This window comes from Notamacropus eugenii, chromosome 3 (assembly GCF_028372415.1).
Source record: "Notamacropus eugenii isolate mMacEug1 chromosome 3, mMacEug1.pri_v2, whole genome shotgun sequence".
Taxonomy (NCBI): Eukaryota; Metazoa; Chordata; class Mammalia; order Diprotodontia; family Macropodidae; genus Notamacropus; species Notamacropus eugenii.
In genome coordinates this window covers 38269326-38286675 of record NC_092874.1, presented here as the reverse complement: position 1 = coordinate 38286675, position 17350 = coordinate 38269326, and the positions used below count along the sequence as shown (strand labels likewise).

The 17350-nt window shown below is 37.9% G+C and overlaps 1 protein-coding gene across 3 annotated transcripts in view; it reads right to left on the bottom strand.

Annotated features, from left to right (window-relative positions):
* Window positions 1-17350, bottom strand: part of ANKRD28 (ankyrin repeat domain 28) — a 218832-nt gene that overhangs the window by 33612 nt on the left and 167870 nt on the right. For all 3 annotated transcript variants that reach the window (XM_072651271.1, XM_072651270.1, XM_072651273.1), the window contains 3 exons: window positions 5253-5364; window positions 2766-2792; window positions 2194-2268 (listed from right to left, as the gene is read on the bottom strand). In XM_072651271.1, coding sequence (XP_072507372.1) covers window positions 2194-2268; window positions 2766-2792; window positions 5253-5364 — 214 coding nt within the window. The remainder of the gene's footprint in view (window positions 1-2193; window positions 2269-2765; window positions 2793-5252; window positions 5365-17350) is intronic.

Here is a 17350-nt window from a genome sequence, read left to right as displayed (position 1 = left end):
GGGCTACTGACACACATGGAACATTACACTTAATAAATGTGTGGAGACAACGCACTGAGACAAGTTCCAGACGCACACAAGGGTACGATCACATTCATGATACGACACCATGAAGGGGCCAAGGGCCAGCTGGTGGTTCTGCCGCCCACTATGCAGCTCTGGGTCATACGTCCAGGCAGGACTGGTGTTTTGATGATCTTAAGAGAAGAATAGAAAGAGAGGAGAAGAACAATACAATAGGGGAAAAGGTAAAAGAAACTCAGGGAAAATTATCTCACATTACCAAGGGTGTGCAAGAAAAAGTCTATATAAGGAGGTGGGGTGTGGAGAAGCTGACACTTCAATCTCCCTCTCATCTGAACTATTCAAAGGAGAGAAACACACACATTGTTGGTAAGATCTACATTTTACTAAACAGGGAAATAGGAGGGTAAAGAGAGGAGGGAGGAGAATTTGAAGGAAGGGAACATTAAGAGAGGGTTTAGCCCTAAGCAAAACAATCTCCAAGTTAAGATGTACAAAAATATCTAGAGTTCTTTTTGAGGTGGCAAGGAATGAGAACCTGAAGATGTGCCCACAGAGGGGGAAATGGATAAGCAAATTATGGCGTGTAAATGCGATGGGATACAACTGTACTGCAAGAAACGCTAAAAAGGCTAGTTTCAGAGAAATCTGGGAAGACATATGAAGTGATGCAGAGTTAAGTGAACAAACCCAGAAAAAAATTTAGACAATGACAGAAATATGGCAAAGCCAAACCAGACTGAATAAATTAGTAACTATGATTAGTATAATTAATGACTAACCATGATTCTAAAAGACTAATGAAATATGCTGTCTACTTCCTGATAGAGAGGTGAAAGAATACAGAATGAGATACAATTTTTTTGGACATGGCCAATGCAGAAATTTGTTTTGACTATACATGTTTGTAACAGGTTTGTTTACCTTTTATTTTCAGTGGAGGAGACATTTTGGTGGCTGTATGAGAAGGCAAATTTTCCTTCTGGGACTCAATTTGCTTATTTGTAAAATAAAGGGGAGACTATTAACGCAGATCAGTAACTACTCTGTAACGTGGGAAATTGGTTTAGGTCAATGACTGCTTAAATGAACTGTTCAAGAATACACCACTTGTATATTGGGGAGGAGGGGGAGAGGAAGGGAGAGGTGTTGTCTTGAACCCAGTGTATCCTGATGCTGAGACTGGACTGACATTCATTTTATCTAATGGTCTAATTTATCTAATTTATATGCCTTTGGAGTGTTTCTCCAACATACTCTCTTTCTCCATCTCCCCTTCTCTCTCTCTCTACTTGATCCAGCTAAATCCACTTGATCCAGCTAAATGTTACATTCTAAGAATTAAAATTGTAGATCACCACCTAGGGGCAATGGGAAGATGTATGGTAGGCAGCAGACATGCACATGCAGATATACTGCATATACATGCTCATGTGTATTACAATAATTGTGCACATACTGATATATATAGTCAAAGAACCACGCACAAACAGAAGTATAAAAGAGATCATCTAAGAGACATACAATGGAGAAAGACGGTAGGGTGGTCATGTAATGACAATGAGGGAAAACAGATGGATAGTTTGTGGACTCCACTGGCAACCACATAAAAGGTAGAGGAAGGCATCTATGAAATCACAGATCTTCTGAAGCAGGAAGATCTGACAACAGAATGGAAACAAAAAAGCATTCGATGCCAAGCGCTATGCTAAATGTTGGGAATGCAAACAGAAAAATGAGACAGCTGGAATTTAAGAGTTCAAATTCTAACTGCGGAAGAGCTATACGGGTAAATGGTAGGCACAAGGAAGACAGCAACACTCAGGAGTCTTGAGGGCATGGCATCAGAACAGAAAAGGTCCAAAGGGCTTCCAACTGATATCGAGCATTGCAGTTGATGGCTCCCTGATCATCAGAGGGCCCATGACTACTGGTAAGAGTTCATCCTGTTGGGAATAGGTGGGGTCAAGCTAGAGTCACTGGGTAAAAGGGTCCTATGCTGATCTAGATGGCGTGTACCTCTGAGCACTTGTATTTGTATGAGTGTAAACACACACTGTCTATCTGTTCATTTTATTTTCATGGAATGGTCTCAAACTAATTTCACGAATACATAATAAATTCATCTGGAAAATAAAGGATTAAGTAATTTAAGAAAACAATACTTACAGCTAAGTGCAAAGGGCTTATTGGTGCTCTGTTATCCGAATCATTTAACATATCTGTACCCGAGGTTTCCATTAGCTAAAAAAAAAACAAAAACAAATGCACATTTTAAATGGGAAAAATGTTGCTTCAATAACACAAACAGCAACTATTCTCAATTTTTTAAAACTTTCAGACTAATTTTTATTTTTAAATTGAGATTTTTTTAAATCCCCATTAAAAGTATCTGAAAAATGAAAGATTAAAGTTACAAAGTTTGTGGGACTGTGTGATATTTGAAGATATACCAAAGACGAGTTGGAGGGAAGCCAACAACTGTCAACACTACTTCAATTTTTCCTGTTATCACAGTTCCCTCTGATCATTTCTTCTACATGCAACACAGGTATAGGTACAGTTAAAGTTATGACTGTGAAAGACAATGGAAGCAGGATAACCTTATGGAAAATCAGAAGAAAAAAACCCAACCATATGAGGTCTACTAGTCTCTATCTCAGTACTAAACTGTCTAAACTGTCAAAATAAAATTTTTCATGCAATATTTTAAAAAGGTATACATATATATATATACTCACAACATCTAAGGGAGTTTCACTGGCAATCTGGAATAAATTTCAAAAAGAAAGCATATATTTCATACAGTATCACTAATAATTAACATTCAATATCAAATAGTAAAAACATTCCACATTTACAGACAGTTCTTTATTTGTTTAGGATCTATATATTTGGGCAATCACTAATCTAAACGTTGTTCTTTGTCCTAAACATTGCCTTCCAAGAAAATGAAAAGCTTTCCAAAAGGATTAGTAGCAGTTTACAAGGACTATTTTTGGGTTGGATGGGACTTGTCATTTCATAGGTGTAGGGAGCTCTTGGTGAATTTTTTCCTATGTGAATGCAGCTTGGCCCTTCTGCTACTTCTGTCAGAGACCTCGGTTTGGGTCTCTCTCACCTCTGACACGTACTGGTTATATGACCTTGGGTAATTTCAGAGTTATAGAGTAGATTTGAAGTTTTCAACATATTCCTACTTGTGTTTTTGTAGGGTAGGTAATGTTACACTATGTTTGATATACGATATGAGATAAACATATAAGATCTGTATTCTTGAGATTTCTAAAACAATGAGCAAAGCATTTATATCTTGGACCTAAAAATTTAATCAAAACATACCTAAATCTGAAATTTTTTTATTCTCCCCTAATGTTAAGTTCTAAATCTATGATATATGCAAGAGAATTCAATAGTAGGACCTCACTCTTTCCCTCCTACTCTTTATTCCCTGTCATTTTTTGATAGGAATCATTTAAATTTCTGATTTGTTTTTTAAAATGCTTCAGTAAGCTTTGACCTGATGAGTCTGTTTCAGTATAAATGTCCATTAACTTATTCCACATTTTGTTCCTGGTTCAGAGATCTTCAGACATCACTGAAATTAAGAGCCCTGTCCAGGGTCACATAACTAGTAAGTGTCTGAGGTGGAATTTGAACTTGGGTCTTTCTAACTCCAAGTTCAATGTCCTATAAACTATATCACATAGTCATGTAACCTGCTTTGTTATAATCAACTAGGATGAATGGTGGGCAGCAATTAAAACCTAAATATGTGAAATGATTGTTCCTTTGGCAGTGGTGAAGTCTCAATCAGAAGATGCTGCCTTCACAAATTCCCACAAGTCCAGGGAAGACATGGCAGGCAACTGGCTAAAGGAGGAGAAGTCAGTAAGAAAGGCTAATAAAGTAGGAATAAGGGAAGAAAATAATCAGAGTTCTCATGTTCTCATTTCTCCTTCCTTCTGGAAAGCTGACATGGAATAAAAGAGTCAAATTTAATTAGGTCAAGCGTGAGTTTAAGAATATATAAATTTAGGAAATATGAATTTTAAAGACTTAATTGTACTCTAATTAGCTATCTATAGTTTAAGCTAAGTTTGAGAAAGTGAAGGAAACAGACTGGCACATAAGAAACAGGGACCAGAGAGGGAGGTACTAGAACAATCAAGGTGAAAAGTCACAAGTCAGAGCATGGGAGTAGAGAGCAGAGGCTGAATTTTGTCAAGGGGAAGCTGATAGAACCATGGGGGCCAGAGGTAATATCAAATGAGTTAAGGAGGCTGGGAGGAGCAAGTTTTAGTAGGAAGATCAATCCAACGTGGAAAAGCTGGGGGTGACAGTGAAAGTCAGGTGGAGTCACCCACTTGTAAGATGAGAAGGTGGGACCAGAGCTAGAGACATCAGGACTGGGACAGATTCAGGTGTCTTCTGTCAAACGTTGAAGAAATGGAAATGGAGGACACTGCCAAGGGAAGAGCAAAGAAAAGGCCAAAGGCTGAGTGCTGGAAGGTGTCTACGTTTGGGAGGCAGGCAGGAGTCAGAGAGAAGAGGCAGTGTCACAGAAACTGAGACAATTAAGAACAAAGGTCATCAACAGAGTCAGATACTGCAGAAAGAATGAAGTAAGAATAAAGACTTCATAATTTAAAACACGTCACTGGTGACCTGAAACTAAGTGGTTTTGGGACAGCAAAAGGACAAAAATTGGACTGCAAACGACTGAGAGAATGGTAGACAGAACTAAAGGTCTCAAGTGTAAACTTTTCTTAGAAACTGATCAGTGAAAGAGAGGACCTGGCAGAAGAAAGCAAGGTCCAAGAGAGTATTCCTTGGGACAGGGGAGCGAGCACAGCATATATGACATGACAAACTGGAATCATTTTTTTAAACTGGTCATTTTTTTCTCTGAGACACAATCAATGGTGCTAGGGGCATAGTCTGAGCGTGGGCCTGGAGCCAGGAAAACCTGGTAATCCAGCTTCAGACACTTACTAGCTGTATTACCCTGGGCAAGTCAAATCTCTCTTTGCCTCAGTTTCCTCATCTGTAAAATGGGGATGATAGCACCTATCTCCCAGGGTTGTTGTGAGGATCAAAAGACAGAATTGCAAGGCATTCAGCACCATGCCGAGCACATAATAAGTCCATATCAATGTTGGTTACTATTATTAATTTCTTTTTATTCAAATACAAAATTACTCCCCACAAAAAAATAGCACTCTTACCAGTTCAAGACATAAACGGTGACCATAAGCAGCGGAATAATGAACTGCATTGTATCCTTGTTTGTCACGGATTCCTGGATTTGCATCATTTCTTAATAAGTATTCCAGGCACCTATGGAGTGACAATAAAATTCATAATCTTAACATCCTTTATTTTAACCAACAGTAAAACATAGGACAATTCCAAATATACAATATATTTGCTTACATATAACTATTCTCACACAGAAATAACAGTATCAGTCACATGCCAAATTACAAGTATTTCTACGTAGTTATGACCTTACTTTTTAAAGCATGGGTCTTCCTACTCACAGGAGGCTCCCTCTTTCAGGGCTCCCCTTCCTCCTACTTCTATCTAATTCCTTGGGGAGAAGGACAAAGGGGAAAATCCTCTCTCAGGGAAGGAAAGCTCCTTTCCTGATGATGCTGTTTTATGTCCAGCTTTATCTCTGTGCTACTGTCATGTGCCAGGGAAAGATTATTCCTAATTAAAGCTCTAGTAATACTTAGAGCATTTATTTCACCACCTCCCCTAATGTGAGGAGCAAATGAGATAATATGGTTCAGAGAATTATGAATCTGGGGCTGGAAGAGATCTTAGAGACCAGATACACAAACCCTTTACTTTATAAATACAGAAACTGAGGCCTAGACCTGCCCAAGATTACAGAGGCAGCAAGTATCAGAGACAAGACCTGAACAGAGGGCCTCCAATTTTAAAGCCTCCCATGGAATGTTAGTTGCCTTTTCATAATTATCATTGCCTTTTCATAATTTCTCTTATTTTTTTAATGTGATTTTCTTTTTTCTTTAAATTTATTTATTTTCAGTTTTTTATAATCACTTCCATAAGTCTTAGACTCCCCGCCCCTCCTTGAGATGGCATGCAATCTTCTATGGGTTCTACACATATATTCTTATTAGCCACATTTTCACATTAGTCATGTTGCATAGAAGAATCAAAACAAATGGGAGAAACCATGAGAAAAAAAAAATCAAAACAGAACACAGGAGAAAATATTCTGCATTCCAATTCCACAGTTCTTTCTCTGAATGTAGATGGCATTTTACCTCAAGATTCCTTTGGGAATGTTTTAGGCTTTTGCATTGCTGTGAAAGGCTAGTTCTACCAGAAACAGTCCTTGTACACTGTGGCTGATACTGTGTACAATGTTCTCCTGGTACTGTTCATTTCATTCAGTCATCAGTTCATGTAAATCCCTCCAGGAGTTTCTGAAGTCCTCCTATGCATCATTTCTTATAGCACAATAGTATTCCATTACATTCATATACCACAACTTGTTCAGCCATTTCCCCAATTGATGGGCATCCCCTCAATTTCCAGTTCTTTGCCACAACTAAAAAAACTGCTATAAATATTTTTGTACATGTGGGACCTTTTCCCATTTTTATGATCTCTCTGGGATACAGTCTGAGAAGTGATACTGCTGGGTCAAAGGGTATGCATATTTTTGTAGCCCTTTGGGCATAGTTTCGGACTGCTCTCCAGAATGGTAGATCAGCTTACAGTTCTAACAACAATGAATTAGTGTTCCAACTCTCCCACATCTTCTCCAACATTTATCATCTTCCTGTTTTGTCATGTTAGCCAATCTGAAAGGTGTGAAGTAGTACTTCAGAGTTGTTTTGATTTGTATCTCTCTAATCAATGGTGACTTAGAGTATTTTTTCATATGACTATATAGCTTTAATTTCTTCCACTAAAAACTGCCTGTTCATATCCTTTGACCCTTTATCAGTTGAGAAATGACTTGTGTTCTTGTAATACAACTTCTCTTATAAACAACAGGTAACCAAAAAGGCCTATTATAAGGCATATTTTAAATTAAAGCATATTGAAAAATAGAACATTTTGAGAATTTCATCATTCCCAATCATTACTGTGAGATGACAAGAAACAGTACTGGTTATAAAAAACAGAAAACCAAGGTTAGAAATCACTTAGCAAGAGGTAGGGCATAAAGAGAAGTAGAAGAGAAACTCTGTGATGTGTACACTGGGATAGTAATATTAGAGACAACAGCTGCATTCATGGGAGCTGATACGTCTACCAAGAAATCAAACTCAGCTCCCTAAATATTTATAACCTACACTATGTACTGGTACTGTGCTTACTGCTGGGAACACAAGGGACAAAAATGGAAGCTATCTCTGTCTTCAAGGAGTTTCCATGCTTTGGGCTGAAAAGCATGTACAAAGGCAGACAAATAACAATCATACACAAAGTAAACAAAGAGTAAGTTTAGAGTGTTAGTTTTGGGGGGAGGGGGTACTACTAAGAACTGAGAAGATTGTGAAAGGTCTGGCTATATTAAATACTGAGCACAAAGTCCTCAGTGAATGTTTGGTTCAAGGGAGCTGAGTGATAAATCAGAAATTAAGGCTGGTGGAGGACTGCAGTATCTCTTTTATGCTTAGCACTCCTAAGGCCTGGGGTAATTCTACTGAAGAGCTTTTTAACAAATCCCATTCTGACTTGTAAATATTACATATGGCTTTCCCCTCTCTAGTACAGGCACCAATTTAACACATAATCATTCTTCTGGAGAAGGCTTCACTTCCATTGTATACTAATTTAAGGCTGTAATACATTACAAAGGAAGAGTTGCCATTAGGAATTTCTATCAGGGATATGAAAGATTAGGAAAAAAGAAAGCTCTCTAAGTACCAGACAATCTCAGGAGATCTACAGGAAGTCTCTCCAGGATGGGATATAATTTACATCATTAGAGGACATGTCCACATTGATAAGATCACAGATCAATGGAAGCAGTATAAAGGTGAAACCTCTGTCTAAAAACCAGAAGTAATACCACTAGAAGAACTGAAGTACAATAACATTTTCACCATAAATAAAATTGGAGAACATTCAGTGTCACCTTATGTTGGTGTAGTACTTAAAATTTTTAAAATTACTTTAACAAATATTATCTTCTTTGACTTGTATGGCATGCTATAAAGTAAAGTAGAAATCTCCATTATATTTTCAAAGATAAGAAAAAGGGACATGGGGGTGAAGCCAAGATGGTGGAGTAGAAAGATGCATATACCCTAGCACTTTCCCCCATAGCCCACAAAATACCTGTAAAAATGACTCTCAACAAAGTCTAGAGCAGCAGAAGCCACATAAGAACAGAGCAAAAGAGGTTTCCAGCCAAAGGTAACTGGAAGGCCAACAGAAAAAGTCTATCTCATGGGATGCTGAGTAGAGCAGAGCACAGCCCTGACCACGCAGCCCTGTGAGGAACAGGACCTGAACAGACCTCCAGGCAGAGTTCCTAGCAGGGAAGGTCCCAGATACCTCAACCCACAAGCAACAAAGAAAGCTCCAAAGGTCAGTGGGGGATGGTTTTCCCATCTGGGCAAAAGGGAATGGGGTTACTCCAGCAATAGCCCCAGGTGACAGCAGAGGCCACTGCAGCAGACTGTAGGCACCTACAGAGGCCAGGAAGCAACCTGCATTCATTGGTCAGGCAGCTCAGCTTAAAGCCTCTGCCAGTAGGGAGCAGCTAATCTAAACTTCAGCCCTGAGGGACCCCACCCAAAGCCCAGGGGAACCCAACAGCTGAGTCTAATCTCTTGACAAAGGATTCAGAAGTCAAGTAACTGGCTGGGAAAATGCCCAAAAAAGGGAAAAAAAATAAGACCATAGAAGGTTACTTTCTTGGTGAACAGGTGTCTCCACCCATCCTTTTGGATGAGGAAGAACAAGGCTCACTGTTATAGGAATTTAATACCCCTGCCTCCAAAGCGAACTTAAACTGGGCTCAGGCAATAGAAGAGCTTGAAAAGTGGCTTAGCAGCTTGCTAAAGGAGAACCAAAAAAATGTTGAGGAAAATAACACCTTTAAAAACAGGCTAACTCAATTGGAAAAAGAGGTCCAAAAAGCCAATGAGGAGAAGGAGGCATTAAAAAACAGAATTAGCCAAATGGAGGAGAAGGTTCAAAAGGTCACTGAACAAAATAGCTCTTTGAAAGAGAGAACTGAGTTCAGGGAAATGAATGACTATGAGATAAACCAAGCAGTTAGAAAACAAAACCAAGTTAAAAAAAATAGAAGATAATGTAAAACACCTCATTGGAAAAACAAGTGACCTGGAAAATAGATCCAGGAGAGACAATTTAAAAATTATGGGACTACCTGAAAGCCATGATCAAAAAAAAAAGAGCCTAGACGTTATCTTTCATGAAATTATCAAGGAGAATTGTCCTGATATTCTAGAACCAGAGGGCAAAATAAATATTGAAAGAATCCACCGATCACCTCCTGAAAGAGACCCGAAAAGAGAAACTCCTAGGAATATTGTGGCCAAATTTCAGAGTTCCAAGGTCAAGGAGAAAATACTGCAAGCAGCTAGAAAGAAACAATTTAAGTATTGTGGAAATACAATCAGGATAACACTGCATCTGGCAGCTTCAACATTAAGGGATAGAAGGGCTTGGAACAGGATATTCCAGAAGTCAAAGGAACTGGGATTAAAACCAAGAATCTCATACCCAGCAAAACTGAGTATAATACTTTAAGGGAATAAATGGTCATTCAATTATATGGAGGACTTTCAAGCACTCATGTTGAAAAGGCCAGAACTGTAAAGAAAATCTGTCTTTCAAACACAAGAATCAAGAGAAGTTTGAAAAGGTAAACAGGAAAGAGAAGTCATAAAAGACTTTCTAAAGCCAAACTTCTTATATTCCTACATGGAAAGAAAATATTTGTAACTCTTGAGACTTTTCTCAGTATTTGGGTAGGTGCAGGGATTGTGTACAAACATATACACATACACACACACACAAAGAGTACAAGCTGTGTTGAATCAGAAGAGATGATATCCACAAAAAAAATAAAATAAAATAAAAATTAAGGGGTGAGGGAGGAAAATACTGGGAGGTGAAAGGGAGAAATGGAATGGGGCAGGCTATAACTCATAAAAGAAATAAAGAAAAATCCTGTTCAATGGAGGAGAAAAGGGAGAAGGGGAGAGGGGAAAAGTGAAGCTACTCTCTCCACATATGGCTTAAGGAGGGATTAACATGCTCACTAAATTTGGTATGGAAATCTATCTTATACTACAGGAAAGTAGGGGAGAAGGCAACAAGAGGGGTGAGGGGAATGACAGAAGGGAGGGCAAATGGGAAAAGGGAGTAACTAGAAATAAACACTTTTGGGAAGGGACAAGGTCAAATGAGGGAATAAAAAAATAAAGGGGGACAGAGTAGGACAGAGGGCAATGTAGTTAGTATTACACAGCATGATTATCGTGGAAGTCTTTTGCAAAATGACACATATGCTTGCCTTCTTGGTGGGGATGGATAGGGAGGGAGGAGGGAAAGAACGTGGAATTCAAAGTATTCGAAAGGAATATTGAGAATTATTATTGCATATAACTGGGAAATAAGAAACACAGGTAATGGGGTACAGAAATTTATTTTGCCCTATAAGAAAAGAGAGAAGATGGAGATAAGGGAAGGGTGGGGTATGATAGAGGGGAGGGCTCATTGAGGGAAGGGGTAATCAGAATGTACGGTATTAGGGGGGAGGGGGAGTGGGAGTGGAGAGATGGGAAGAAAAATTGGACATGTTACAAAGTGATGTAAAAGCAATTTGTATTAAAACAATTGACTGAATTAAGTACTGAGACTAAATCAGAGACATCTTTAGTCTGGGGAAATGAATTTTAGTCTAAGTCTCCTAGAGGTAGGTAACTTCGGGTAAAATTTGGCACTGATGGAAAAGTTAAGATTTTAATGGTAAATTTGATTTTATGATTGTTATTTAAGCAGGAACTAGAACATGTATAGAAAGGCATGTAAATCACTTAAGACTTACCTCAAAAGATGTTCCTTAGCCAATGTGAAATTATGGTCATATCTGAAACCTGGTTATTGGAACTTGCTATTTTAAGATGCTATGGGACTATTAAGTGACTGTTCTTCTGAGTCTAACTCCGGGTATGGATAGCAACAAAGGCGGTTTGAGCCTCCAATCCATGATGCCAGTAAGCCTGTGAGATGCTGGTATGAACTGCAAAAGGTGATCTCATGGGAAGGGTGGGAGAGCAGCTGTTCAGCCTGGGCTGGGGTAGGATTCTCCTGACTTAATTTCTCTACTGCCACTGAACAGACTCTAAGCCTCACTGAATGTAAGTTGATAATCCACTCCTGCCTGGAACTGACATGAAGTTGGGGAGATACTGTTTCCCTGCAATGTCCCTACTCTTAGTGGCAATTTCCTATAGTTAAAAAGTTTGTAAGCTTAATAGCAGATCTATTAAATTATAGATTGTTGGTAGGGGAACACCCGAGGTCAAGTCTAACATTAAGCTATTAGGTTTAGGATTTTAGACCAACAGCAAGTTAGGGTCCTTTAATTCTTAGTACTAGTGTGGAGACAATTAGGTCAAGGGTTTATGAAATTAGCATACATAGTTATTATTTGTGTCTCAGTTGGCTAATGTTAAAAAAAAAATCCATTTGTGGTCTACATTGTAAATGCTTTAAAAGAAATATCACCTGACCAAAAGTTAGAATTGTGTTATATGATATGAACTGTGTTAAAAATGGAAGAAAAAAAAAAGGACACTCAACAGAAGTGAATTTGCCAGAAATCACACAACTAAGGTCTTGGACTATAAAATCTAGGACTTCAGAGTTTCAGACTGTTCTGTTTCCATTGTGAGCCAGTCAACAAACATTTATTAAGCACTAGGTATTGTGCCAAGTGCCGGGAACACAAACTAAGCTTCCTTCAAAATGAACAGGAACGACAGGGAAAGGAGGCCTGGTGGTTAAAAGGACTGACTTGCTAGCAAAAAAATTGGAAACAAAAAGGATGTTCATAAGTTTGAGAATGGCTTTTAAAAAATTTGACACAGGAAATAATCACTGGAAAAATTACCCTACAATGTTAAACAACAAATACAAGGAATTTAGGGAAGTTTGGAAAGGCTTATAGAAACTGATCCAGGGTGAAGAAAACAGAACCAGGAGATTAATCTGTACAATCCACATAAAAGCATTAAAAGGCACCTGAACTTAGATTGACCATAATTATTCATCTTGATCCAGAGGGAAAATGATGAAACATACGTTCCCTCATCTCAGCAGAGAGGTGGGGACTGTGTTACCTGAAACGCTGTCAGATATGGTCACTTCTACATGATTTGCAACCATTTACATAGTTGCACGGGAAAGTTATATGGTGATGGTAATACTGGAAAATGATTATGGTACAGAAAAAGACAACAATAAAATTTTTTAAAAATTAAGTTAAAAATAATTGAATAAAAAAAAATTTCATGTAAAAAAGAAACATTAGCTGTGAGTCACAGAATCTGAGAGCCAGAAGAAACCTTGGGGCTTACTGGGTCCAACTCCTCCTTAAAAAAAAAAAAAACCCCAACAAACTTATATATGTTACTTTAAAAAATCATCTTGATAAGCAACCTAATTATTTCTCGTGATTTTTTCACTATTCAAAATATTTTTGAAATTTCTCTACTGGAATCACTTTAGGAGGCTGTAGCACACTTTTTTTATTTGCAATGATGGGAAAATTTCCTTCTCTGAGGGGGGTATTTGATTTTGGAAAACAGCTAAAAGTACAACTCAGAAATAGCAGAATGAATAAGATGGATGACTGAAATGAGACTGTTGGGGAGAGGAAAGAGAAGCAGGTATGACTATAAAGCAATCATCTACAATGTCATTTTCTTGCATGTGTTTCCAATAGGCTTGGAAAAGGAATTTTGGGAAGAGTCATACCAATACTTCAGGCAGTAGAATCATCAAAATAATCCTCTGACCATACAAGTTTTGGCACGTCTGGGCATCCTGATGTTCTTTTCCATGGCATACCATTGGCTAGCCATGATTTCTCAAAGGCTCTGGGAATGAAGTTCTGAGGTTTGGGAGGTCCTATCACAAAGGCTTTTGGTACAAACAAGGTGATTGACTGTGAAGAGGGTAATCAGAAGATTAGTTGGCCACCAAGTACTTGACTTTTTTAAGCATAGCAACTTGAAATATTGTTTAGTAAGAAGGTAAGGGATTACAATATATCAAAGGAGTACTTATACTGATGAAATCACAGGTCTTTTAAAATATTGAAGGGATATTTGAGTTTGTCTACATATGCTTAAGTTCTATTATTTCATTATAGTCACAATACAAATTCACTGTTGTGTCAAATATGAAACACAAAAAGTAAACACTTTACCCATGGGAATCATTTAAGTCCATATCAAGTTTACTAGACATTTACAATAATAAAACAGAAATAATTCTACAGAGACAGCAAGACTATCCTATAAGTAGAACAACATTACTTCAAAATATTGACTTAGTGCTCTGTTAAGTGCTGATATGAAAAGTTATTTTTGGAAAATAAACACCTATGTGAAGGGGAGCTTTTTAAAGTAGCAGAAAGTGCTCCAGTGAAAATGCTTCATATACAGTGACTTCTGTTGAAATACACAATGTGTATAAAATAATTTCGATTATTTCATCTGAAAGATACTGATATAATACTTTTATCAATGAATTATCATTTCTCAGCTTTTTTCAACTTCTTACCATTATGGCCCAGAAAAACATGGGTTTGTATATCAGAACAAATGTCAAAGTAAAACCCAAAGGGTGCTTGATCATAGGGATACGTCACAGCTTCTTTAACCCTCAGTGTCACCATATATTATTATACTGCTGTTGATATCTTGAGTTGGTCCGGCCATTATGGAAAGCAGTTTTGAACTATGCTCCCCAAAGTTACTAAATTAGCAAGACTCCAACTAGGCCAAAGAGATTAAAGAGGGAAAGTACCCATCTTTGTAAAAAAGTTATTTATAATAGTTCTTTTTTGTGATGAAAAAGAACTGGAAACTAAGAGGCTACAAATTAGAGATAAAATCAGACAGTGGAGTTACCTTATCAGAAAGGTGGAAGGGTTGAGAAGTAGGAGCACAGTAAGAGCTAAATAATATGTATCTGAAATATCCAATAATCTCCCAAACAAAATATGCACTGGGGATTTTTAAGGAAGAAGGCATTGATTTCTGCTTGGGTAGGCACAGGAGAGAAGATTTTGGTAGGTAATATAAGATGGGGCAAGGGACACGCAGGTAAAGAGGGAGAGTCTGTAATGAAGAACTGCTATTGAACCTAAACTAGGGAAGTAAAAGGAAAAGTGTGGGGGAGGGGGAGTAATGTGCACAGATTCTGGAAGAAGGCAGTAAAAAAATACACACATATGCATACACGCATTCTCATTCAATAAAGGTCTTAATCCTCAGTGGCTCTAAACACAGGTGTAGCTGGTCAATTCATTAATCTCCAGAAGAAACATCTGATAGGGAAATACCTATGATAATCCTTTCTGACTCATCCCCTCAAAAGAGGAATAAAATTAGCTTGACTTTGAATGTGAGTTGTTGAACTAGCATGATTTCACTCATCTCTTGCCCTTCCAAATATCAGCTTCTTAAGGAAGATTATAAAAGAACTTTACAAGTAAAACAACATGGAAGATTGTTTTAAAGGATCTTTGCTCCCACAAAATTTGCCAGGTAAGGTGGTATTATATAAAATTGATGAAGAAAACCCCCAAAAGGCACAACTTAAATGAAATATAAGTTCTGCACATTAGAAGCATAAACTGAAACTGGAAAACATGCTAAAGAAACTAATCACAAAATTTCTTAGTGTCTTCTACTCTCCAATCACTTGCTTTCCTGTTCTATTACTCATACCTTGTCAAACCTCAATCCTGGATTACTCACACCAGCTGCATAAGGGAGCTAGAAGAATTCACGCAACTAATTTAATTACATCCATGACAAATTTGTTACCTAACCTCAATCGGAAAGTTCTCTTCTTCCTCCCTGATTCTACGTCCCAGTCTCCATGGATGCTGTTCCAGGCCTTAGCTTCTCCTCAAATCTTATCTTGACTTGCTGAAGGCCTTGCTTCCTGCTTTGCTGTGAAAACAACCTATTCAGTGGGAGCTGCCTATCTTTGACATCATGTCCCATGTCTCCTTCGTACTCCACTCTTGGTGGTCTTTCTCCTTGCTAACGTCAATGCCTTTCTGCACAGACCCTTGATCCCAGTATCTCCACTATTTTGTAGATTCCAAACTCAACCATTCCTTCCTCTGTTCAATAATCATCAATTTCTTTCTATATTCTGATGCCTATACACATGAACCAATCTCCCCCATCTTTAAAAACCTTTCACCAGACTCTACCAGCCCCTCAAGTAACTGTCCTGTAGCTTTCTTTTCTTTTTCAGCCAGGCTTCTAGGAAAAGCGCTCATACTTCTCACTTCCATGCCCTTTCCTTTCAATTTGGCAGCTGAATTCACTCAACTGAAATTGCTCTCTTAGAAAAGACCAAATAAGCCGTCCAGTCTGATGATCTTTTCTCAGTCCTTATCTTTCTTAACCTCTCCTATGGGGATGGGGTCCCTGACCCTCTATTATCTCTTGGTTCTTCTGCTACCAATCTGGCCCCTCCTCAGCACCTTAACTGGTTCTTCATGAAACTCCTGCCTCCTAATGGTAGGTACAGGTATATGGCAAGGACATTTGATCTCAAGTCTTATGTATCAGACATGTCACACTGATGCCTCAAATTCAGTGTCTAAATCGAAACCCATTTTTGTTTCTCATCTAATCTCACCATCATTCTGTTGAACTTATCTTATTTCTGTCAAAGGCATAAACATCCTTCTAGTCTTCCAGATTCATAACACTGGCTTCCTCACTTTCCCTTAATCTATACTGTCAATCAGCTACTGTTTCTACCCTCCCAACATCTCTCACATGTGACCACACCTCTGCACTCACTCAGCCTTCCCCTTCAGTTAAGGCTCTTACTGTTTTTTGGTTCCTAGCTGGTCTCCCTACTCTCACCAGTCAAAAGACAAAAGGAAAAAAAAAAAAAGGTGAATAACTTTCTTTTCTATGCTATCAATTGTCTACATCCCATTTACCTCTATTTACCTTTTCTTGATGGCCCAAACTAATCCTGTTTACCTGCCCTTGTGCTTCCACACTCTATGATATTTTTAAACAGAAAATTTCAGATTCTGACACATCTTCCTAATACCCTTCCCTCAATTAAGCAAAATCAATCAACAGTAACCTTTTATACCTGTAGTTCCCTTTCTTTTAAGAGGAAGAAAGTGAGTTTCACTATTTGTCCCCTAAAATGAAGACTGAATTTATTTATTGAATTTATTTATGGTTTTCTTCTTGTTTTTCCATCTGTTCTAGGATTTATGTTGTTTTATTTAAAAAGAAAAAAAAAACCTCATGTAACCAACATGTATAGTACAGCAAAACAAATTTCCTCAATGGCTATGTAAAATATTTTTCTCATGTATCGAGTCCTTCACCCATCAGAAGGCAGGTGAGCATGTTTCATCTTGTATCCTCTAGAACTGCAGTTGGATATTATTGTAATCAGAGTTCTTAGATCTCTCAAAGTTGCTTGTCTTAATAATGTTATTGGCACTGTATAAATTATCCTGGTTCTGCTCACTTCACCCTGTATCAGTTTATACAAGTCTCTCCAGTTACCTCTGAAATAAACCCCTTCATCCTTTCTTACTGCACAATTGTATTCTACACATTTATATAACAAAACTTTTTAGCCATTTCCCCAGTTAATGGGTTCCCCCCTTCAGTTTGGAATGAAATGTAATTCAGTACCCAGTCATGTTTGAAATATTCCTTCTTTTGACCAGTTCAAATGAGAATGATATTCAAGCATCAGTCACTCCCTCACCCTTAGAATGATGAGGCTCAGAGGGTACACATAGATGTTATATACTTAAATATTAGAATGTAAGCAGTTTATCCTTAGTCCCTTATGATTGTTCATTCCTTTTTACTCCTATGTTTGAACATCAAAGATTTTACACTGTTCTGGTCTTTTTCATCAGGAATATTTGAAAGTCCTCTCTGAAGATCCATTTTCCTTTGTATGTACACTTAGTTTTGCTGAGTGAGTTATTCTTGGCTGTAAGCATATATACACTTTGCTATCTGGAATACGGTATTCCAAGTTCTTTGCT